The sequence below is a fragment of the Malaya genurostris genome, chromosome 2, assembly GCF_030247185.1.
Source record: "Malaya genurostris strain Urasoe2022 chromosome 2, Malgen_1.1, whole genome shotgun sequence".
NCBI classification, from domain to species: domain Eukaryota; kingdom Metazoa; phylum Arthropoda; class Insecta; order Diptera; family Culicidae; genus Malaya; species Malaya genurostris.
The window spans coordinates 310,850,655-310,877,256 of NC_080571.1; the positions used below are offsets into that span (position 1 = coordinate 310,850,655).

At 37.4% G+C, this 26,602-nt stretch overlaps 1 protein-coding gene across 1 annotated transcript in view; it reads right to left on the bottom strand.

The window, feature by feature from the left end:
• Positions 1-26,383, bottom strand: part of LOC131431100 (neural-cadherin-like) — a 189,182-nt gene extending 162,799 nt beyond the window's left edge. Inside the window, exons 1-7 of the mRNA XM_058596598.1 lie at positions 26,318-26,383; positions 25,806-26,244; positions 25,520-25,736; positions 13,617-14,402; positions 13,317-13,550; positions 13,062-13,253; positions 7,999-8,189 (exon numbers count right to left, since the gene is read on the bottom strand). Coding sequence (XP_058452581.1) covers positions 7,999-8,189; positions 13,062-13,253; positions 13,317-13,550; positions 13,617-14,402; positions 25,520-25,736; positions 25,806-26,164 — 1,979 coding nt within the window. The 5' untranslated portion in view covers positions 26,165-26,244; positions 26,318-26,383. The remainder of the gene's footprint in view (positions 1-7,998; positions 8,190-13,061; positions 13,254-13,316; positions 13,551-13,616; positions 14,403-25,519; positions 25,737-25,805; positions 26,245-26,317) is intronic.
• Positions 26,384-26,602: the final 219 nt, after the last annotated feature.

Here is a 26,602-nt window from a genome sequence, read left to right on the forward strand (position 1 = left end):
CTTTTGCAATGATGGTTGTTAATAACCACACTTCATATCTCGTTTTTCATTCAATAACTCTGCTCCAACGGCGATAATGTTACCAATGAAACCGATAAAAATCAATATCACTCCATTTGTTCCCCTAAAAGCAGCAACAACCCTTTTGCTGCTCGTCTCATCCGTTCGAAGTTGGTAGCAAAGCAACGGCCAAGTCTGGAGTCAGTGAAGAAAAAAAAAAACGCTTCTATTATACAGCTTTTCCATGGCGATCGGGCGCGTCGTCGCCAGGATTATTATTAATCGTTCCCACCTTCACCTATAAAAAAAGACGACGAAGGTACAGCAAGTGCAGTGAATTCCTTTTCCTTTCCTTTTCTTTTTTTTGTTTTGGTTGGTAGGATCTGTTCTTCGTACACAGACGACGAATGAACGTGCGGCATTACCTCCGGTACGGTTCGATTCAGTGCGGCGATTTGGGATTGGGATTACACGGTACGGGGAATAGATTCCGCGAACCCACTAATGGAAATCGGTGACCCATCCCGCAGCCAACGACAACCAGTGACTTCAAAAACGAAATGGAAACAAGATTTTTCCAGCATCTTTCCCGTTGGCCGCTTGTAGTAACAAGACGGGCCCGGACCAAAGCGAACCAACCGTCGGGGGAAAAGTTTTATCATAAATAACAAATTTCCGGCTTTTTCTCCACATTCTGTTCCTTCAGTGCACTCGGAAGGATTGAACCTGGCCAGGACGACATTGTTCGAAGGCGACAGTTTTTGTTTTTGCGTGTTTTTTTTTTGCTGCTCATTGGATAGCAGACTAACAAGTAAATCCTTGCCCCGGTGGATTGGCGGCAGTAATGTTCGGTTTCGATTTCTTGCAAAGTTGCTGTCTCAGACAGGGGCTTCGTTTTCGTTCGTGACCGAATAAAACAGCGATAATGGATGTTTAAATTTCGCTGAGCAAAAAAGAAAACTGTTTCTGATTTTTAATGCACTTTGGAGTAAGCGGTGGTTATTGCAATAATTTTACCAAACTACTGTGACAGTAGTTCGTGGAACTCATCGGAATTGTGAAAGTATTTTTTTTTACTTTTTAAATTATGCGTAAACTGTCAAAACTGTACTTAGCAAACCATTGGGGAACACCCAATAATAAAAGAGAGCTGGAGTGTTGCCAAAAATTGAATTTCTCTTCTTGCAGCTTATTCAGAATGTTTTATCGCCTGCCAACTTTCTGAACCATCAAACCAGTCTCACGACCCGAAATATAAAATAATGTCCCATAATGTGTTTCTGACACGCGTGGGTACTTCCGGTATAGGAAGATTATAGTTGTGTGATAAACAGAATAGCCGTCAAACATTCGTCCGTAGCTTGCTCGTTTTTTATTAAAATTATTCACCCGGTTTTCGCCAACTTTCTTCGAGCTTAGAAGAGAACTATCGAGATATTTTGCCTCTAAATTGGCTCGATATTTTTCGTTTGTTCAGAAAGTTGACGCGCTTCTCTGAGCCTAAGACTAGTCGGACATTGAACCGGCTGGCAAATCCGAACGAAACATTATCTGTTAGCCTTCTGTGTAAATGGAGCGTCGCAGTTCACGCTAATTTACGTGGAAGAACATTTAATATTGTGTCTAAAATTCCATGACATAAAATCCATTCAAAAACAAAATGAATCCTGAATAGCGACTGCCGCGACTTGAACCGAGAATTATTCGACCACAAAACTACGTCTGTTAATCGACTGAGCCACATAGGCAGACATGTGCTTGGCTGGTAAAATTCGCATTTAAATTGATACAGTCGTACCTCCTAACAGAATGTATGTTACTTAACTAAAATTAAGTCATTACAAATGATATTTTCCGTCATTTGACAAATTAGGTCTTAATGAATTACATCGTATAAGGATTTAAGTAACATGTAAAATTCAATTAGGCACATTTGGAGGAGTTTGTTCTTATTGATTTGCCCGTTACACCCCCACATATCGTCTACTCAACACGAAACTTTTTGGTGAATTCAGATACTTCACAGATACAAACGATACAATTCATAACTACCTAACTAGTCAAATGACACATTATTCCATTCTTACAGAATGTTACAGGCTCCGAGTGTAATGTGCACTCGACTATCAAGTGATGCTGTATGGATTTATATGTATCAATTATTCATTAAGCAGATAAGTGCTTCTGTGGCTCCGTCGATTAACTGGCGTGCTTTGAAATCTAATGTTTCTTGGTTCAAGTCACGCTGTTGTTATCGATCTTTTGTTTTTTTATCACTCAATTTCAAGCCCTGTTATTTGCAAATCACACAATTTTACATGATCTTGAATATAAATTTGGGTGAAATCCGATGCTCCATTTATGTGCATCTCATAAGATGTAAATTTTTTTTTTAGAATTTTTCGAACTGTGTATATATCGGCTGCCAAATCTGATGAAACAGAAGGTAAAATTCCATAAAAGGAACGTAATACCCAGGCTTTACTTTGCTACAAATGTACACACACAAAAAAATTAATTTCACAGGTGACCTATTCCTAAATAAAGACCTAATTTGTCAAATGTTAAAAAATTTAATTTATATAATCTTAATGTTGGATTAGACTGAACTTTACTGATTCTAACTATAATTTGAATTTGGCTAGCAAATGGAAATGTATGAATTTATATGTACCAAGCCGATCTGTGCTTCTGTGGCTCAGTCGATTGATGAACGAACTTTGTGATCCAGTGATTCTCGGTCATGTCATGTAATTTTACCATCAAACAATATTACATGTTTTTGAACGTAAATTTGCGTGAGCGGCGACGCTTCACACAGATAAAATTGTTTTGTGAATTTACATCTATTTCCATATACATGTTTGAAGCAGGAAATTAAACATAAAGTTACATTCCAATTCTGTTCGTTTCAATGTAACCTAAATGCAAAACTAAGCGTCAATTGAAGGATACAGTTCTATTCTTTGAAAATTTAAGGCAATCCAATATAGTTTTGCATCGATGATGGTTTTCAATTAAACTTTCGATTCAACCGGTGTCTATTCCATGTTATTATTAATTTACATGTCGTTTAAATTTCATTATTTATTTTCTTGCATTTATGTGCATCTCATGAGATGTAAAATCACAAGGTAAATTAAAAAGATTTTGGGACAAGGGCCGCACAATCGACAATTTGTCACATATTACGATGAAAACCATTTTACAAACATGATAGCGGTTAACTAACATATGAATAATAATGAAGAAACAAAGAAAGTTAATAGAAAGAATCTGTCATTGGCTTTTTGGGGCCCGCTTGAAATGTTCACGTCGCTATGACAGTAACTTATATGAAACAAATGTACGGAGCAAGTGCATAGCATCGTGCATTATAGCTACTAAGTAACCAAAAAATGCGAAGCTTATGCGATTTGCCGAGAGTTGCTAAACGAGTTCTCTTAATAATAAATATTTGATTCGATTCAGCTAAATTGAACCAGTCAAAGTTTTTTTTTTCATTCAATAGAATATTGAACTCGAGTGTATTTAAACCCATTATATCTACTCATAATTCATATGATATTCGAAATTTACGGTAAAGTTGATTATTATACTAATTTAAAAGGTGTGTACTGTCGATATTTTGGGTATTTAGATACCAACAATTGATAATTCACATTTTATGCAATATGGTTATCCTAGAATGTCAAAAGTGTTTCACATGGATCTTTTTTTATAATTAATATTAGTTTATTCAAATACCGCAGCTCTGGCTAAACGCCATATTGAAAACAATGATCATTTTGTTTTGTTTCGCTGAGACAATTAGAAGAGAAATATATTTTCTAAAAACAAGCAAAATAACCAAAGTTTGATTCTCAAAGATATAGATTTTTCGTAATAGATTCGAATTAAGGTCAGGTTTCACCAAACCATTTTCAAAAAATTTAAGAAAATTTTCTCCGTAGATGACTTTTAGAAATCATTAAGAATTAATCTCGAAGGTACACGCGAATGACAAGTTGGTAGAGAAAAGGTAGAATGGTGTGCGCCCAAGTACGATTAGTCACGAATAAAAACATTGATCTTCTTTTTCTCGAAACCATGTTTTTTTTTCAATTGGGTGTCACTCGTATTCTAAAACTATTGCACGTATCAAGATGAACCAAACGGTATTTTACTCGTTAAATGTCATGCAAAAAAGGGTCGAGAATTTAAAAAAATGGCCGCCGTTTTGTTTTTTCTCGGTTGAAATATTTCATTCCAAAGCCAATGCGATACAGAATATGAATCTGTTTTGTTTTTTGCTTTCCGTCGATTGGTTTCCAAGAAATAATGACACCCACCAACAAATCGAACGAGTTTGAGCAGTTGTTTTCAAAGCTGCCTTATTCGAAATATAAAAGATGTGTTTCTTATAAATAGTGTATGCAATAGTGTTATTTTAGGCAGTTGAAATATTAACTACTTAATTGTCAGTTTTCATCCAAAAGTTTACTTTTTTCGCGGAGTGGTTTGCAGCCTTAATTGAATACTTTTAGTGAGCAAAAATAAAAATATAAGTTTTATTTTCATTTCAGTGTTTATCCCTAGTATCCTTTAATCACATAATTTTAAATACTTTTCATCCAACAGAGAGGTTTTATGTAGGAATTTAATATCAAGTTCCAAGTCTTTTCCATATGTTCCAAAAAGAATGTTGTTCAATGTGGATTCTCAGATTTTAGTTTCCCTCATTAAACAACCACTATTGTGTGATTCCCTGTCAACAATCGGAAGAGCGAATGGAAGGTGACATAAAAAAACTCAAAAGTTTACCGTAGGGTACTATTTCAACTGCGTGTATTTTTTTCTTCTTCTAAATTTGAACAAATTCAATTTCAAACTGGAGTTACCTTTTCATTCGAATGCATGGGATTCTAAGTTTGAGTTATATCTCTTCCAAGTGGCAAGTGTTGAAAAAGCGATTTTAAATCGTTTAATTTAGAACGTTCGGAATCGAAATTGAACGACACTTGACATAGTAAATATCAAAACTGTCGAAACAGTCAATAATTGATAAATTTTAAAAATTTCATCTAGAACCAAATACAAATTATAATACGGAATACTTCGACAAATTTTCAAGGACACATTTTGCATCGTGCGGTACACTATCATGATACACTGTCAGAGTGACAATGTACTTTAACGAGTTTTCTATAAAACTAGCAACACTGAAGGGTAAGAACAAGTTCACCATAGTTACTGTTTATTATAGTGAAAAATAAATAAACAAACAGTTTTTATCTGATAATCAAGATCACAAGTGAAATGTAAGTTAAACAATAATCTAGAATGATTAAGCCACCATGAATATACTACTGTATTGATATTTGTAGATTCGTGGGTGTCTGTGTTAATTTTTCATCTTTTGTGCTAGTGCCGGTGATATTTAGACTGATTGTTGCAGTTTAATACAGCAACGATAAACATAAACAAACAAGTTTGTTTTGCACCGTAGCAACTAGCATAAAGCGTTGCCAGAAACGATCTCCTTCCACATTTTCAAACTATCGCAATGAAAGGGAGTAATTTGTTAGGCTTACTTGTTCAGGCTGTGAACCAAACATTTGCGGTTTGTTTGTATGGGACTTAGGGGTATTATTATTTGTATTTGCTAGAACTACAGTTTCACTCAAATGTTTGAAAACTCAACGCTTGCTCCAATGTATAATTAGTGGCGAGATAATCTATGGCCTGCGCAAAGTTTTGACATATCATTCTTTGTTTATGAATTTGAGTAATCGCAGTTCAAATCATGAGTTATATTAAATGAGCGTGTATATCGTGCACTACTCGCAGGTAGCAATGTCAGATCTATGGAAATCAACGTTGCCAGGTATACCGATTTCTCGGTATTTATACAGATTTTTGCCGTCTATACCGCAATACAGATATGTACTCCCGAAATACCGATAACTCACGAATCATACAGATAAGAACCGATTTTGGTTTTTAGCTTGAATAGATATGAGAAAAGGTTGTCGTGGGACCTTTTTTTTTGCTCACCTCTTGGTGACATTTTCTACTACTTATGTAGAAGGGACACTGATACCGATATGGTACAGATAGATTTTTGCACCGAATACAGATTTTTGGAAAAACAACCTGGCAACGCAGATGGAAATCTCCGTTGATGGTGATAAATCAGCAATGGAGCAACCCCCATTATCGAAATGACGGAATGAGCAATGAATTCTTAATCGACTGCTCGTTTCTGGGTGCTCGATTAACCCGATTGACAGTGACACTATAAATGTCATTGAATTTTCGCTCATTTCTCAGTTGATTTTTCATTCGGGCGTATAAGCAAGTGACAGTTTCTCTTCAATCACTCTCTCTTTCGATTATTGTGATGTGATTAAAAAGATTTTCTTTGATTTTACTACTTTGTTTGAAAGTCGAAAGTTTCGGGTATCATTTCATGCAAAGAGTTGAGTGATAAACGTGGCAACCGCTTGGTAATTAATAGAAGAGAAAGTAAACAAAGAGAAACTGTCACTTGCGTATACACCTGAGATTTCATGAATGTGTTGGTATAAAAGTTAGGCGATCTACGCCATTTCTTTACACTCCCATTAGAGGAATGGGTGATGCTGACTAAGGTAGGACTTTTTATTAATTTCTAGAGAATTTAAGAAGAACTGGTTATTTACTAGTTCTGCATATCATAAATATGAACATTTAAATTTATATATTCAGTTATAAATAAATTATAAATTTTTTATTGAGAAATAAACTGAAAATCAGTCCGAAAACGTGCAAAATCGGGAAAGAATAAGAAGAAAACAAATTGACAATTCAATTCGCATCTTCTCACTCGATTCCGATAGATTTCCGAACCAACCGTTTGGAAACGAAATTCTTTCGCAATCGGTTGTTGCACTGGAGGTGGAATTTATTCGGAATTCCACATGGAATTCCGAATGAAAATTTCTCGCCGATACAGAATTCATTCGGATTTGATAATATGGGAAGCAATCGATTATTGCCAACACTACACACTTAAATAAGATGATTGATAACAGAAGTTAAGTTTTCAGTAAAAATGACGTTTCGGCACGGCACCATCTTGGGGTACAATTGTTCAAGAATGCTCTTTTCATCGATATGACAGATTTGGTTACAAACCAGACAATGACAAAGCATTTTACCAAGTGTATTCTCAGAAATGTCACTTGCATTTCTCACACAAAAAAGTGTTGCTTTAAAATGAGTAACGGAAGAAATAATCTATAGGCATTGTCGTCTGGTTTTTTAACAAAATTTGATTTTACGAAAAAAATAAACATTTGTTTGGCGAGAGATTGGTGGATACGTTACGAACGTTCTATGATTGTTTCCATCGTTTCTTGGAAATTAAACGGTTTAAAAGTGAATTATAAAAGAGAAAACTGATCCTGTTAGAAAGAGCGTTTGTTTCATGGATACTGTTCAAGTTTAGTTTCTGGACTTTGTTCCAGTTTAACAATTTTCAACACAATCAATGTTTTACTATGTTCACACGATGAGTATACGAAGGAATTACAATTACCGACAACAAATGTCATCAAGATAGTCGAAAACATGTTTTAATATCTTGGCAGGAATATGGTATTATAAAAAGATTCTCTCAATAAATTTTCCGTAGCTTGTTCAAATATTCATGACGATGAATTAGTGAAAAATTAAGTCTAGGGAAAAAAAAGCGTTTATGGAGGGATGAACATTACAAAAGCGCTGACCAACAGTAGAAAAAAAAATCTATGATCACGAATCATATCAACAATTGATAAAACTTCACAAAAAAAATACAAAAACCAAAAAGAAACAGAAAATGTTTTATAAATAAGATTGGAACTGTAGAGACATAAATTGAACCGAAAAATAAACACCATGAGGAGAGAATAAAACGAAAAAAAAAACACGAGAGAAAACTAAAACGAAGCTAATGCTGCGACTGCAGAACGCGCAAAAAGTGGTAACACAGACCTGGCTTTAATGGAAACGACTTTTCCACCGACCGGCATATTTTCCTTCACGTAAATCGGACCATAAACTGTGTTGTCCCACACCGGGGGGTTGTTTGCCCGATCAACGACGTCGATCTGCACCTCGACCGTACGTGATAGCGGCGGGTATCCTTTGTCTTGGGCCATCGCCTCCAGTTTGTACGTTTCGCGCTGTTGTTGTTAATGGGTATGTACGTGTGGGCATGTGTGTTTGAGTTTGAGTATGTGCATGTGTTTGTTTCAATGTTTGTGTGTGTGTTCATGAGCGTGTGTCAATTCGGGATTGGGATGGCGAGTAGTGGGATGACGGTTCAATGAAAAAACGACGAGTGGTCCCGTAATTACGACGCGTGTCACGTTGTTTGATTCCCGGTCCCGGTCACAAAAAAATCGGACAAACGCGTCACAAAAAATGCATTCGTTCGTCAGGATTGGCGTGGTTGCCGCAGGTCAATCGATGCGCAGCGTTTGGATTAGTGTTTGTGGTGTAGCGAGCGAGCGGATGGGAAAAAGTAGAGCAAAAAACAAACAGTCGATAATCACACAAAAAATACGATTTTCAATTACTGAGATGGAACTGTTATTTGATTTTCGGCAAAGAATTATTTAATAATGAGTTGGTTGGTAGCGAGTAAGAAAGATTCAACAATCACGGCAAAAACAAAGTTTGAAGTCGTCAGCAAAAAAAGTTGATCGGCGGCCCTCGGCAGTTTAATGGTCACGACGGTTCGTGTCGGAAGAGGAAAATAGCAGCAGTCTGGAACAGCGTGGCGAATTCTGGCACATAGCTTACATTTGTTAGGAAAATGTTTGTTAGTAAGAAAATAGTATTTATGAATTCAAACGTGGAGAGAAGGATATAAATACGGCAACAAACAGTCCGATTCGTAGAAAATTTCTTCATCAAAAATCGAGTTAAAGAAATGTTCTTCGGTATCAGGAACTGGGTTAGTACTAGCCTACTACGATGCCATTGCGAGTTCATCATTCTACCGGTAGGAAACGCTTGGATAAAACAGCAAACCCCACCCTCTCAGCAGGCCGTTCAATTTTGTTGATTTTTGATCGCTTGTTGAACGATATATTGCACGAAATATTCGTTCAATTTGCTGGAACGGTTTGTTGTTGTTTTTTCTCTTGCAAAAATAGTGTGAAAATTAAGTTTTACCTTTACATAGAAAGAAAATTTGTTGTTATTCTACGTGAAGTAGAAGTATTGTGCAGGTATGTATTGTTAGTTTAAACAAATGAGTGGAGAAAACTTCAGAAATTCTGCAGTAAAACTAGTCCAACGGGGCTCCAACTCCTCATGTTAAAAATGGCTCAACAATGGACCTCTGTCTGCCGGGTTTGTTGAACGAAAAAAATAGCATTCGGTTCAACGGTCTGTTTCAAAATCGGCAAACGAAGGACCCGTGTTGGCCTCCCGTTGAACGATTGATTGGACTTTCATTGGACCAATGATACAACGTATTGGACCAATGAAGGACCACCGTTGAACGTTTTTTTCTAAGTGGGCAACCACACCCTCTCTACGTGACGGTGCGTTACACGCTACCAGCCGAACAATGAAACTCACAGTGACCGGTTAACTTTGATCGATCGATCGCTGATGGGTAGAGCCAGGACAGGGCGTGGTTAGCGAAGACACCCGATTACGTTACGATTTTTCGAACTGTTAGCGATTATACCAACCTTGCTTTGATCGATGTGACTACTGTACCGACAGTGACATTTTCTTTAATGTGAATGGGGCCGTAGATATTGCGATCCCAAATCGGTGGCTTATTGTTACGATCGACCACATCAAGCTCGACGTCGACGTCGGCGGTGGAGGGCGGATCGCCCCGGTCGGAGGCGTACACCTTCAGGCGATATCGTTCGCGCTGCACAGTCGACGAGATTCATTCGATTTGTTTTTTGCAATGGTTTGAAATTTTTTTTTCATTTGCGAACAAACAATGATTGTTTAAGAGTTTCATCGAATTTACAGATTTTTTGGCGGTTCATATCGATTGGTTGAATCAAAGGTAAAAATCATAGAAGAAAAAGAAAGAAATGAAAGAAAATAATTCGATTATAAATGAGCTTGTAAGTTTATGACATATATGTAACTAATAAACAACTAAGCGTGAAATCCCGTAAAATACTATTATATACAAAATTCAACATAAGCTGCTAAACGCAAGACGTAACGAATGAGAAAAGAGAATGTTTTGTTTTTCATGAGGATTATTAGGTCGAGTGTCGTCGTATTATCGATGAAACAGGGAGCGTGTGTCTTGAATATTGCGTAGTGAATGATTTCGGAAAAGCTTCCACTAACAACCGCTAGGGTCGCTTCGGTAACCAATCAGTTTATAGTGAGCTCAAGATGTACGTTAGATTGGAGAGTAGTGCGCTTGAATATGTTGTGCAGTGTTGACAGTTTGCTTCATGTTTGTATGGCAGCTAGATTTCGAACGTTTTAAAAATACTACGGGGCACAAACACAAAAAAAGTTCTATCAAACTGAAAAAAAATTAACTACGATATTCTGAAACAAACGGATGATTCTGTTTAGTCCAAATTTTGACGGTTGGCTACCACAGATGACATATAGGCTTAGTTACGGATGATCGCTAAACAACACAAAATTTGGAATTAGTTTCGTTACAAAACAGATAGCGATACGTTTTCTCAAACGCTAGGTTTCTGAGCACTAATTGGATCAATTGATGTTTTACTTAGACTTTGAGTAACGCTACTTACAGGGTAGCATCCCTTTGATTGTTTTGGTTCAAAGTCACGGATGATTACGGTCGACAAACAATTGTTTTACCAAGAAAATCAAAGAGAAAAGCAATTAAACCAACATACCAACTAAGGAAGGTGCATTAGAAACTATAACTTATACGCTAGAAACTCATATCCGTACGAAACTTAAATGCTAATTGAAACTATTTCTCTCTCTGGATTAAGCTTAGGTGAGTAAAATTGAAACATCATTTTCCATCAGTGCTCGATTTCAATCTTTCTCACCGACACTTCCGACTCAAGTCAAGCAAATCCAAAAATTATACGCGACTGACGATTTTTCGGCATGCAGGGGAAATATAGGAACGCATTCCAACTTAAAATCTGATTGAAAAAAGAAGGAACCTAAAAATTACTTTTTTCAAGTATTGCTTTTTGCAAGTGTGTGTATTATTATGTATTCTTTGCTCTTTTTTTGGGATACTGAAAGGACCGGGGTTGGGAAATGTGAGTTTCAAACCAAACCGTACTAACTCAAAATGAAACGGTACAAAAATTGATTAATGAAAATCAAAAAATCGTTTTTTTACAAAAATGCCGCCTTTTTTTTTCTTTTCTTTTCGACGAAGCTCAAAAATTCTTGTGTTCGTCGCTTGTTTTTCAAAAAATGCTTTTTTTCAGTTGTCATACGCCCCATTACAACATGTCGCGAAAATGTCACTCGTTTATAACACTGTCAAAAAATAACCAAGACAAGCTGGATGATGTTGATTGATAGAAAAAAATAGCGCTGCTGTTCTGCGGAATCCCGTCGAAAAAAATCGCTGTCGAACCAAAAACATGCATGCCGCCTCTGGAATACTTTATCTCGTACCTAATGACAATGACTGTTGAACGCATCTGCCTATCGGGTTGTTTACCTAAAATATCTAGTAATGTTGGCTATCATGACATCAAAAAATTTATTTGTGAAAAATATGGCGCCCGAACCAAAATATCAAAAACTCATTATTTTGGAACGCCCAAAAATTTGCGAGATAGCCGGAATTTGCAGTTTTGTATGAAAGATTGAAACTCATGCGAAGCTCGCCAAATTGATCGCGGATCAACTACAAACGAAAATTCCGACTAGCTCCGAACGGAAAAGTTTAAACAAAAAATATTGAATAACCACAAACTTTGTGCCGAAGAAATGGAGGTTCCCACAACGTGTCGGGATGCAATATTACAAGAGTCGAACATATATGAATAGTTACGGCCTAGTTCACAATACATCATCAGTGTGGTGCGCTAAAAAGATTCCTAAACCAACGAAACCAAAGCAGTTCAAAACACGTGGTGCACTGGGTGCTAAATATTACTTTCACTGGTGCATAGTGGATACTGTTTTTTATTACTGTGAGTGCGATATATAGTGCGACAACAAATCAGTGCATGTAGAAAAACAGTTGACAGGAGGTTCCACACTGCCTCAGGGTTGTCTCAGCTTGACCGGTTGACTGTCTACTAAAGTGGTGCAGTTAGGAAGAAGATTCTTGATATTTAACACATTGTGAGTTAGCACGAAAAGTAGCAACTGAAGAGTACAAAATCGGTGCTGAAAAGTAACAAAGCATTTTTCTATTGTCAACCGTTGATAATCATTCCTGCATGGTACTTCCGGGATGTACTTTTTCTGCTGTAAAATGTGCTACACCAGAAGGGACTGATTCGTTAATGTTATGACAGAATTGACTGTACTTTCGATGTCCACCGCCAGATGTCCCCGGGAGAAACGAACGCACCTGTTGCATAGTTTATTCGAGTTTGAAAAACGAACGCGCGCATGTGTGGAACTTTTCTTCACAACCACAAACGAAGCAATCCCTTTCTGGTGTTTGTAAGCATATTCTCTTATTGATAATACTATAGCATACAAGGTGGAACGTAAAATAATTTAAAAAGAAAATACATGTACGAAATGGTGCAGTTTTTTTTTTCAAAACAAACCTTAAACTAATTGGTAAAACTGAAATTTGAAAAGTTTCCGAAACGATCCATTTTGATAACGAGTTTCGTAGGATACTCCTACCATGGTAGCGGATTCGGTGATCCGAATGTAACTTGAACAAAACTTCAATATTTTGTCTGCGGCAGCCATATTAACTTAACACTAGCTTTGTAACCCTTAATAATTATAATAATTGAGTCCTATGTTCAAAACTAAAACCAGTTATTTATCGCATTGATAGGAAATTTGTGAAAATTATACTATGAATGAATCAGAAAAGTAAGCAAATTAAAAGGAAAGGACACGGAAACACTTACGTCTAGCGGTTTCTTCAGGACAATCCAACCGGACTCCGGTTGAATCTCAAAGTACTCCAGGTCGTTCGGACTGTGCGGAGCGCTCAGGGTGTACACGATAGCTCCGTTGTTGTCGGCATCTTCGTCGGATGCCGACACTCGCAGGATGTTGGTACCGATGCTGGCATCTTGTTTAACGTTTTCAACGTATTTCTAAAATCGAAACACCGTTAGTTCACGGCCTATTCAGCAGGAGAATAGCAAATCAAATTTTACCTGTCGATCAAACAAAGGTGGATTGTCGTTCACGTCGGTGATTTCCACCGTGAAGGAGCATACTCCTTCCAGGCTAGGTTCACCCTGATCGGTAGCTTTCACCGTTACGGATACAAACTTTCCGTCATCGCCTTCACGATCGAATACTTTGTTCGTCGAAACCTCTCCCGTTTCTTCATCCACTGTGAACTTGGTGCCTTTCTGGTTGGGCTGTTGGACAATCGAGTATTTCACCTGCAAACGAACAGCGTTAGTTTTTTTCTGTTTTTTCTCTTTCATACCTAATATTATTGAACCAACCTGTCCATTAACACCCTTATCCTCGTCCGTAGCCTGCACCTTTATGACCGGACTCCCGTTAGGGGCGCCTTCTTCCACCTTGGGGTAGTAAGTGCCGCAGTCTTTGAACACTGGTTTGTTATCGTTGACGTCGGTTATGAACACCACGACAACAGCTGTAGATGTGTGGATCGTCGCATCCCCATTGATACAGCACGATCCATCATCCATAGCTGTTACATTCAGCTCATACTTGTCACGATCGAGTGAAATTCCCTTGCTATGCAACCGAATTACACCGGTGATTTCTTCGATCACGAACTGTCCACTGCTGGTACCACCTCCCACAAAGCCGAACCGCACATTGTCACCGTCCTTATCCGATGCGACCACGGTCGTTACGAGCGTATTCGGTCCAGCATTCTCATCCACATTCGGGGTGTACACCTGTTGGGAAAACTTTGGCTCCTCGTCGTTCTTATTTTTGGTGTAAACACGAACGGTGGCTGTTCCGGTCTTGGCTGGTTCGCCCTTGTCCTTCGCCGTTACGACAAACTCGTAGTACGCGTTGTTATTGTCGGCATCCAGCTGTTTGTTATTCACGATGATTCCATTGGAATCAACGGCGAAGTGATCATCCGACACCAGGTACTCGATTTCGGCATTCGCACCGGAATCTGCGTCCATCGCTTTGACCTTCAAAATGCTGGTGCCCAGCGGAATGTCTTCGTCTACGTTGTGTGCCTGGTAATCGGGCAGTTCAAATTTGGGTGCGTTGTCGTTGACATCGGTGACGCGAATTGTGAGCTGAAAAATAAAGAAATGATGAATTAGATGACTGTTCCTATTTATTTATGCTATTCAGTTCCAGTGACCCTGCAATCCTATTTCTACATCCCATCATTGCGGTCAGAGTTAAACTAAAATTTAGGTTAATCATAATTATTTATCAAAGGGTTCTTTAATAAACCGTTTTATTGCGATGAACGTGCGAAAATTACGATTTATTTATTTTGTTTATTGGGAAGAATAAGCAACTTATTATTATCCGGGGAAACCAACTTTATCCCGGTTTGGCGGTTCAATGCATAGGGCAATGGTCTAACAAACCAGTTGTCGTATGTTCGAGCCCCGACCTGGAAGGATTCGTAGTGTCAGTAGGATCGTAGCACCAGCCACGCAATGGTTCTGTACACTCTGAATCGGCTGCGAAGTCTGTTGAAACAGAAGGTCAAATTCCACAACAGGAATGTATTACCAAGGCTTTGGAAACCAACTCCAACTGTAAATGAAATGAACCTCTGCACATGTTCAAATTTATTCGGCCGCTACCTACATAGTTCAATTCTAGTTCAACTTAGTTCAACTGAAAATCAAGTCAGTTTCGAACCTGGTTTTTTATCAGGTTTGCTCAAACCCCGTTGCAAAGAGCGAAACCAAAACAATTTCGTGAAAAGTGTTTGTTTGATGAAACTACCCTGGGCCAGATACAGTTTTCGCAGATGTCAAGATTACGAAACAAGACTATCCAACTAATCAAAAGCTGGGATAAAAGGGATTGATTCGGATTAAGCAGCTTTCGATGGTCATGAATAGCATTCTAAGTGCATATTCAGTAGTGTTCTAGTTCTAGATGTATAATTTATGTCAGTTTTAAAATTTGAATCTAGCAATTATAACAAAATAAACTGGCAGCCCCAGGAGCGTTTTATCCAAAGATAAACTCAAGATTACAATGTCCCATACGATTAATTGAAAAATGTTGGGTCAGTAATCGTGAACTAGTTGGTTCAGTAATAATGTAATTTTACTGACCCTCCGTTATAAGCGTCGACTAACATAGTTCCGACAAAATGCCATGGAAACAATACAAGTTAAGAAGGAATCAAACATATGTTTACATTCAGCACATAATGATTTCTTGTCACAACTGACTTTAATGCTTCATGGGATGAGTCGATAACAAACTAAAGAAATTCTAGGCAATGGTTCTAAGTAGTTTTTACTTTCTTATTGCAAAAATCACTGGATATAAGGCAAAATTGTTCAATATCGTTCATACTGTAATTTGATATTTTTCCAAACATAAACAATCATTGTCATAGCTACGAAGCATCTAGTGATCAGACCAGAGATACCAGGTAAAAATTTCAAATATCTTCAGACAGGGTTAGAAAAGTCTGTATATCCGAAAAAAAATCTGCAATCAGCAAGTATTTCTTGCTGGCAGCTATTTCTCTACAAAGTATGATATGCTAAACAGATTTGGCGAGCAAAAAGTTAAAAGTCTGTAAATTTTGAAGAAAGTCTGCGAAAATCTCGATTTTTAAAAGTCTGCACCACAAAAAATGTCCGTAGCACTATGTACGAAATCTGCAAATGTACAGAATGGCTTCTCTGGATCAGACGCTTGTTGTTTTGCTTCAAAATACTGAAAATGACAGTGAACTGAGCTCATCGAGGGGTCCTATTCAAATGATACATAAGAAATCACAGACTACTACCTTTAGAGCAAATTCAGCAGCTGCAAGATTCATATGGGTGGTCTATAATATAACTGAAACTGAAACAAACGTATCCCCAGCAAGCCGTTCTAGTTTTGTTTATTCGACCAGTTCTTCTGTCAAATTCAAAACTGGTCTACGATGTCGTTCTATTTTTTGTATATTTGAAACACGAGTAAAACACTGCTGGGGCTGCCAGTTTTTCTTGTTATAAAATTCAGATTTAAATTTTGTAACTGACATAAATTATGCATCTAGAACACTACTGGATATGCCCTGAGTTTATCTTTGGTTTTATTTGTTTTTCAAATATAGAAAAAAATAGTATACCAGTTTTAAGCTTGACAGTAGAGCTGTTCGAATAAATAAAACTAAAACGGCTTGCTGGGGATACATTTGTTTCAATTGCAGTTATATTATAGACCACCCATATGAATCTTGCAGCTGCTGAGGCTGCCAGTACACTCCTGAACATGCCCTAAGCAGTTCGATTTTAATCAATTGTCCACACTTGAAAGTTCACGCGGTGCAAGCTTCTATGCAGCGAAAAAGTTCATTTTTCAAGTTGCCAAAAATTCCACGCGAACGCTTAAGGTCTGAGGACAGAGGGTCGCGTGTTGAGTTTTAAATCGACCACGTGGCTCGCTCAATTCCCTTTGCGCATCGTATTTCTCTTGTACTCTCGTGTATATGAGCAAACTGTACCGGGTTGCCAGCATACATGTTATTATTTTGATGAAAAATTTTATCACATAAACCCGAACGTTACATAGATTCCAATTAACAATGAAAAAATATTCAACTTTCACAAAGATTGAATGCGAAACGAAAAATGTGTTTATGTACAATGAAACGTCTGTGTGCTTGGCAGCCTTTTCGAGCCAATTTTATTTCTCTCTCCCTTTTCAGAATGCTATCAGGAAACCAAAACGAAAAAAATGGCGGATGCATTGAAACTGACTTTGTATCACAGAAAAATACAAGACTTTATTTTTATCGCGATAACATATATGTTTTTATGTACTAATCGCATCTAAACTAAATTATCTAGATTTTGTCACGGTAGATTTATGATACAAGCCTTCAAAGCCGAGATATTCGATGAACAAGTAGAGGTATGCATTTCCGAGCGTTCCAATTTTCAGCAGTTCTAAGCAGCAACTTATCATAAGTGCCGCTTGTAGTTTTAAGCTTCTTGCTGCTGGATGTTTTCAATAATTGTAGAATTTTTGGTTGCTCTTAGAGGTGGGCAAAACCGTTCGTTGTAAAGAACCGCTCTGAAGTCGACAGTTCTACCGAATGAACTAGTTATGTTGAACCGTTCTTTCGCTCTTCTGAAATTTTTGTATGTTCCTCCGAAAAAAATACGAGAATCATAAATTATATTTTATAGCAACCAATTTCAATAATAGTGAGTACTTTTTGGTATGTATTTATACCAATAATCATTCTCAAAGTGTACTATTTTTTTAAATCGCGAATGTATCAAATTTTTACCACATTCTTACAATCTGTTCCAAAATACACAGTTACTGTATACAGTTTCTCAAAAAATTTGATTACTTTCATTTCAATTGGAAGGAATAGAGAAATGTCATTGTTCAATAAAGAACTCTTGTTCAATCGTTCTTTGATAAGAACTAGTTTTTTGAACCATTCGCGAAATGATTGCCCATCTTTAGTTCTTTTGGTACAGTTCGCAACTACAGTTGACTAAGTTCCTTGGTCCGTGGGATCTTGAAACCCGAAAGCCAGTGGAGATGCGCTGGGATGGTTCCTGCTTAAAAAATATATTTTCTTAACAAATGAATCCTAAAGTTTTATCCAGGAAAGCGTACATCGTTCTGGACTATATATTATCAAGTTCAAATCTAGCTCAGGCTGTCACGGAAAAGCTTATCTATGATTGTCGACAAAATTTACACATAACTTCTTACAAACTAAAGTTGAATAGTTCTAGAGGTCAAGGAGAAAGGTTGCCTTGAACAACTTTATTCCTTTTGAATCTGATTTTTGTTTGCACTAAAAAATGCCTTGCTCTTCACTATACAGGCCGGGTGTCAATATAAAAATACAAAACTAGCCGCATAACCTTTTCCTGTAACAACTTGGAACGCATTTGTTGATAGATTTATACAATTTAACTACCAATCGGTTCGGAGACATTCAGTTTCTGCATGCATTGTAACGTGGTTTTAGTATTTCAAAAATACACCATTGAAAAATCGGTTCGAATTGACATATGTTTTCACGAGCCAATCACAGCATGTCATAATGATGTCATCCTTTTAATACCTTTAACACGGTCGAAGATTTTAATTATTGTTTCATACCTCGTATTTCATTCAGTAGCAGTTCTGCATCGATTGATAGATTTACACCAGAAGAAATACCACCATGGGGACGGGTATAGTGTGATGGGTAAGTCGATGCCTTTCACGCAGCCCGCCTGGGTTCGATTCCCAACCCCGCACATAGGGTCAGAAAGTTTTTCTGGCCCGAAGAGGAGAATGACCTTAAGGTTAAAACCTCTATAATCGAAACAAAAAAAATACCACCGCTTCCAAATTGTGAACATTTATTTCGAAAACAATAGTTCAATTAGTGTAATGTACAGAAAATTGCATGATGTCGATTCGTTGGAGCGCATCACAATTGAACCTCTTGCCGTCGGTCACATGGAAAATTTTGCGAAAAGATCTTGATCTACATACACAACATCCAGTTAGTTCAGGAATTTAAACCACTTGACCATGGTAAGCGTCGAACACTCGCTCGGTGGACACTGGATTAGTTGACCGAAGTTCCGCCTTTTCTTCGCAAAATTGTAAATCACTGACGGGGCACTTTTTTGGATGAATGGGTTTGTGAACAAACAAAATTTCCGTTTTTGGAGCGTAAGCAATTTTAGCGAAGTGCTCGAGATATCATTTGACCCAGAATATTGCACTATTTAGGATGGAATTTACGCTGGTGGCATCAACGGTCTTTATTTATTTAAAAATGAGGATGAAGCCTACGTCACGGTGAATGGGCCTCATCTTATTCAGACACTAATTGTCATGTGTTGATCTTTCAAATAAAACCATAAAATATTTGTATAAATTTGCCTAATTATAACGCAAAGTTTTGGCATTACATTCCTTTTGTGGGATTTGGCCTTCCTGTTTCAATAGAGTTCGCAGCCGATTCTTAGCATACAGAATCATTGCATGGCTAGTATTATGGATCCTACTGACACTAAGAATCCTTCCAGGTCGGGGCTCGAACATACGACCAGCATCCTATGCATTGAGCCGTCAACCCGGGACGTGCCTAATTATAAGTGTTCTTATGAACACTAACTATATCATCAAATATTATAGAAATAATATGAAATAAGAGAAAAGTTCACGAAAGTAATGGTGATGTTTAACAATTGTTAAGCCGTTTTCCTCGTTAATTTCCACGTGTGGGACGAATTTTGCTTAGCTTTGCTTGTTTAGTTTAGTTGACAGTCCGTGAATTTCCTGTGATTAATCAGAAACCAGTTGAAATTGCATATTGAACCAAATGCATGATACTAGGGTAGTCGTAGATCATGCTCAACATGCAACCTGAACTGACTTAGAAAATGGACTAATCAATAATGTAGATGACCACGCCCGCATGACCTGCATAGGTCAACATGGGAAGAGAAGGAGAGTTAGTTCGACAATTGTTGCTTCTAGTGACCGAAGAATTCTCTGCATCACCACAAGTGTCACAGGAAATGAGAAGTGTTAGTGTGGCGAGGAAATGATCAGGATTTATCTTGGTAGATAATGTGATCTACTTATTTCAAAGAAGTATAGAAAAGAATTCTAGCATTAGCTTTAGAGACCGTCCGTGCGTTGACCGCCCGTGTGTAATCGAAAGAGTTAGTTAAGGAGAAATACGAACGATCTAACCAGTATCCTGTTTCTTCTATTCGTATTGCTGTAAACAACGCAAAATTACACTCCACTACTGAAAAAATAAAATAAAACTAAACACTCGGGGATGGGTTTGCTGCAGAACTATTTTAGATTTTCAGCTTGAATCACACGATTTGCGAGCTTACCAAATAATATAATCGACTAGTTTGATTTGTAAATTATTTCACATTCCATATAAATCTGATAACACCGACAATGATATGCAGATGGCGCTTAGATCGGTTGACATCGTTTAATTTTGGGCGGTAAAGTCACAGTATCCGCCCCGCTGGAACCTTTGTTTTTGATTCGCGAATCAGCATTATTCAATAAATAACACTTTCCACAAATCAAACACTTGCCACAGCTGCACAATATCGAATGAAGCATTGTGCAAAAGACACAGAGCTCGAATCTGTACAATACTAATGCGGATAATGTGACAAGTTCTTGGGCCTATTCGTTTTTTGAACTTTTGTTTCTCTTCTTTAAGTTGAACGGTAGCAATTCCTGATTTTTGTTGAGCTTTGAGAGAGGAACAAAAGCGTACCATCAAATGGGTCCACCATTTTAAGTTTTGAAAAAATGGCGACATCTATCTCAAACTAGTGTTTGATATAGTCGCAAGCCGTCGCAAGATTTAATAAAAGACCTCACAAGTCGCAAGATATAATGAAATAACATTAGCTTTCTCAAAAGAATGCAATAAAATCTCGGATAATTGTTTTAGTTCAAATGATTGTGTATAGCTACCATTTTCTTGAAAAAAAAAAGATAACCTGATACACGATGTCGTGTATTATTTATCTAGATTTTATCAAACCAAAGTTTTGTGCCTTTAGCTACTTCTAATTTACTTCCGGTCAGTTTCCAAAATCAAAAACCGAGTGAAAGCAAAGGATAAACAATTTCGATCGTTTCATACCCAATCTGAGCAAATTCGTTGAAAGAGATGTCCCGAAAGAGAACGTATTGAGGGATCCCAGAAAAAAACACAATATATTTGGTCGCTTGCGCATGAAATGGGAAACCCAGCGCTGCAAACATGTTAAAGGATAAGGAATGCCCGTTTTTGAAAAAAATGATTTTAAGCTTATGGAGCCCTTTTAGCATCCCAAGAGTTTGCGCGAGGGAAAAAAACAACGCACACGCGAATTTTAAAATTTCAATAAACGGCTAACATACTTTTTCGAAAGGTTTATCCGAAATTTTAGCTTTTTCAAGATGCTTTCGAAATCTGAGCGTTTCAAAGATTTCTCAAAACCAGATAACACTACTATAATTAACAGTACTAATTTATACTTCTTTTAAAATAGTTTATTTCAATTGGGAATTGCAAAATATTTACCAATTCTAAGCTCTTCTAAAGTTTGAAAGTTTTTGACTGCTCATCATTTCCTAAAGAGATAGAACAGGGTATAGATATGAAACAGTACAGCACAATTAGAATCTGGATTTCTGAATTCCTCCGGGTCTACTTGGTTCTCTTTGCCACATTGGGCTAGAAACAGTAGATTATCCTGAAGTTTAAGAAGAAAAATCGGAAACATATTGGCTTTACTTCTGTTCACTATCACATTATTACGTGCTGAATATTTATCGAATGAACTTTTACAATTCGGCTATGTAAGTGATATAATACTCAACACGCTAGTGTGCGATAATTCTGCTTGGATCGTTCAATCACCGTCATGAGCTCTGCAATTATGTTCAAAACAAAAAATTCAATAGATTAAAAAGCATTTTTTGATTTTGATCTGATGAAAATGCTAAGTGCCGCCATTAATTGACATTACACTGCCCAAGAATCATGTGTTTTATCCATATAATCGGCAACGGTAAAGTAGCATCGGTTAAAAGTTAAAAGTTAAAAAGATTAGCTTCTGCACAAACCGGTATCCACGAGGTATCAAAACCTAAATGACCAAATATGTTTGCGGCCATAAAGTCGTAAATTCTTTTTCGCCTGAGACGTCAGGATAGACATAGCACTTCGGTGTAAATAAGTGCATTGTAAATAGCAATGACTTTACGTCTGCTTAGCGGATTATGTTGATCCGCGAGGTGGCATTAGCAGTCAACATGATCTGCTAATGCACTGTTGAGCTGAATGCAAAACGTAAAACGACCATTGCTTCAGAGAGAATCCCCACAGCAGCGTACTAACCTTTGATTCTCAGACAGGTCATCGAGAGAAATTCGCTCTCGCACTGGTGTCCATTCTATGTTAAATGAACCATACCTGTCTTTTTCTCGCTGCGGTGATATCCGTCTCTCTTTGATGGCACTGATTGAAACGGGTGAAGAGTTGCTAGAGACCGTTCATTGATACGATAAAAGCCATCCTTGATTGGAATTATTGTTTAGAATTTATTTCGTTTTTTATTGTCTTATCCCATAGAGCATTAAAGTCAATTGAAGCAAGAAATCATTATAAGCTAAATATAATTCCAAATTGTATTGTTTCCATGGCATTTCGCCGGAGTTAGCCGACGCTTAACGAAGAGTTAATAAAATTAACTCTTGGGATTGGTGTGAAGGAAGCACCGTTGTCCTTTGGTGTGGTTGTCTCCATGTCCAGTTTATCACATGGCTTACTGTAGTGAACAGTTTTTTGGTAATATTGACATGTGGCCATCTGATTGTCATAGGTAACAAGTGATTTGCACGGAATTCTCGTATCTTGACCGAAAATCACATAAGAAGGTATAGCCTTCTTCAAGTGTATGCGTAATAAACGTACGTCATTTAGAATACCGGGGAAAAAATTCTTCCACTTTTCCTTTTCGATAGAGAGATTCTCTCCGTATTGGGACATAGTTTTGCGAATATATGAATCGGTGACGCTTGAGGGAAGATCATGCACACGCACTTCTATAGCACTATTATCCATATATACTGGAATGTTGTACTTAATGTTCTCGTGCTCCACATAGTGCACATTGCTATTGTATTTTGCGAATTGAATTGCATCCAACTCTTTATAAAACTGGATGTAAACAACATTATTTGTCTTATTGTATTGAAGTAAATGCACACGTTTTAAGTCAAGATGCATTTGCTCCTTAAGCAAACCTTCAAGTTCTCGTATCGAAGGTCGAATTTGCACTGCCTGAAGTCAACAACAATTGTAGTCTTTCGTGTCGGCTTTTGTTCATTTGGTTCATTCATTTCGAGGTCGTTCTATTGTTCACTACACAATACTGTACTTGGTTTCTTCTGTCCCCAACGTTAGCGGTTTTGTTTGATCGACTGACTTGGATGAGATGTGAAAGCGAACTGATCTTTGCTTCCTTGTCAACCTTCCATATGTAGCAAGATGGGCATTTGCAAGGGAAAACAGTTTTTTAACAAAAACTTTTTCTTACTCAGCACTGATACTTTTTGCTAATATCTGGCAACTATCAACTGGGCATTCGATGTAATTTTCTCACAAATTGAGTTTCTTTGGAATCTTTGATGATAATGACTTTCAGTTAAGTTTAGTATTCGATAAACAGACACTGAATAAAAAAATTCAGTTAGGACTAATTGTTTTTTTTTTAATTTTTTTCCTTAAAAGTTTCAAATTTGCAGTGTACGGTTGGCAGGAAACATAATCACCTATCTTGCGACAAAATTTTATCAAAATCAAACAAATGGGTTTCTTTGCAAATCGATTTTAAATTTTTAAAGTAAACTTTTCTCACTGTAATATTATTTCTGTATTTTTAAACGAAAATTTGACTGATTTTGTGAAAACCACTAGTACAACACTTTTTTGTAGAATTTGTCGTTTTTCCACTATAACTATTTGAAAAAAAATGGCTAAAAAAGTTTGGCCCATTAAAATCGACATGCCCAGAAAGTTTTATTCAGATATGAGAAGGTGCTGCCAACATTTCTTCGAGTTGACGTGGAATTCGCTAATAGTACCTTTCAAACGAGTCTAAGTCTTTCGAAATCGATTTAGGCATCTCCCAGACATGTTGGCGTTTTGAAAAACTTTGGGATTTATCGCTTACATCACCTATAAGATTACATCTTTGAACCGTAAAAATTCTTCCAAATTTGATCAATTACCACGTTGTAGTTTTTTAAATGAGCCTTAGTTTATCCGTATTTTTTCAGTCACCTTCGAGGATATTTAGCCGATGAAAAATGTGCGGTTAGTCGGTTACGTCACTTATGCCATTATGTCTGCAGAATTTGAAGTAAAGGCATTTGCTCTCAAAACTTGAACAATTGCCCAATAGTAGCCTTCGAACAAGCCTAAGATTGAAGAAGTTACTTGAGCCATCCCCGAGAAAAATGAGCGGTAAGACAATTTGTTGAAAGAACTCACAGATATTTTCCGATCCGTCGAGCTGAGTTGAATTATATATAACATTAAGGGACAGTTCGAAAGTCGGGTTTTCCAGCAATTCTATATTCTCTGTACAGAGAAAGGCAAAACCGATGTTCTAATAAGTTATAGATATTTGATATTTTTCACGTTGTAATTCTTATCAACTAACTAGCAAATCTTCACTGATAGGAAATGTTACATTAAAAGGTTTGCATTAGAAAGTGGGATTCACTAATTTAAGTTTTTTTTATTAATACAAACTTCCAAATGATAAGAAACCGGTATTTCAAGTAAAAAGTAATGTTGCGAAAACTTATCCATGATTATTTTGTAAATAAATTAGTTCATTTGCTGAGGACAGTACTTTTAAGACGTAAGGTTTTGTATATTTTCCCGCTTCGAATAAAATTTTCTTTGAAACAGTGATGAATATCAACAAATCTATCAGACAATGCCTTTGAAATTTAGTTAAGAATATTCCGCGAAATTTTCATAATGATTCATTCAGTTTACCGCTCGAGTTGTATTATTTCTGACTGAAAAACTGCTGGAAATTACAACACTTGTCACGATAAAAATAAGGTTTTAGATTTTTTAGTCTGTTTCAATAAGTCTGCCATTTTATTCAATTTAATTTTCTGGTAGCGTTCAGGAAAAGGAAAGGAGAGGAGTAATGAAATCGATTTAACAAGGCTCCTAAACACACAGACGTAAAGAGAATAGAGAGAGCCACGTGGTCGATTCAAAATCTATGCGCGACTCACTGTCCTCATCATTATTCACACTTTGTTTCAAGTTCATATAACTGACCATTACCGGACGATCAACGATGTGTGGGAGATGCGCATTGGTTTGCATGAGGAAGCTAATTCTGTTCTTAGCAAAAAATATTTAGCTGATAGTAATGACTCATGAACTGAGAGATTTGATTCCCAATTGAAATGAAAACTTTACCTTATTAGCTGTGCGTATGATCATCCTGCTTACAGGATCACTCAAGTAAGTAATTGTACTGCGATTCTTAAACTTAACTTTTTTAAACAGCTAAAAAAGCACATTCCGATAAAAGTTGAATGTTTTTAAAAAATTCAACTAACCCCTTTTAATATGCAATCTACTGGAACTGAAATCCACCCCGTACCTTATCCGTTAACTTACCTCCACCGAAGTGGAAAACCCTCCGGAGTCTTCCGTCGCTGTCACCACCAACGAGTAGACGTGTGGCTGTCTCAGATCTTCAAAGTCCAACTCTTTGGCTAGCTTTACGATACCGGATGTGGGACCGATATTGAACGTTCCAGCACCTTGACCTTGAGCCTTCAGTGTGTAACGGATTTCTCGATCGGCAAACGATTTCGCTTTCACCGAGATGATACTAAAAATTTAGAACGAAAGATTATTCATCAACTTCGTAGCACACTAATCTACTGTGACCACAACTTACTCTGAATCCTTTTTCTGATTCTCCGGTATTTCAGCCTCATAACTCGGCATATAGAATTGCGGAGCACGCTTACCGCCGACGATCGAGAGCCGTTCCTCCGGTGTACTCTGGAAGCGCCGGTCATCTACCTTCCCATTCTGATCCTCAGCCTTCACGTACAGGACGTATTCCATGTCCAGCTGGAACAGATCGGTACCGCGCGTTCGTACAACACCGGACCGTTCATCGACCTCGAACCGGCCACCGGTTCGATCACGCACGATGAAGTAGTGAATGTTGTGATCCGTGTCCGGATCCCGTGCCTGCAGGGTGAACACCGGCGTGTTTGGCGGGGCGTTCAGCTGGACGACGGCCTGCATTGGCAACGGTCGGTTGATGAAGTACGGCGGCTCATCGTTGACGTCCTTTACGTGGATGATGACTCGTTGATTGTCGGTATCTGTCGGTGCGATAGGAGAAGGAAAATTGTTAGTTACGAGGGAAGTTAGCTTGCCCCAACGTGCTTGACTTACATTTTAATCCGGCTGGTCGAAGAAATGTGACGAATTTTCAGATGATACATGGAATGAGAAGAGAAAAATAATTCTTGGATTAGCAACACTGTGACAGAACTGGGTTATGTCTTCCTACAAAGACACGACAAGTTAGGGATCTCGGCAAGTCTTAATCTTTATACAGCTCATGATTTGTTAGAGTATAATAATCACGAGAATTTGGTTAGCATAAAACAAAAATATATTGCTTCAAGGTCTACGCTAATACAAAAAAGTATTTGTATTTGATAATATTATATTCAC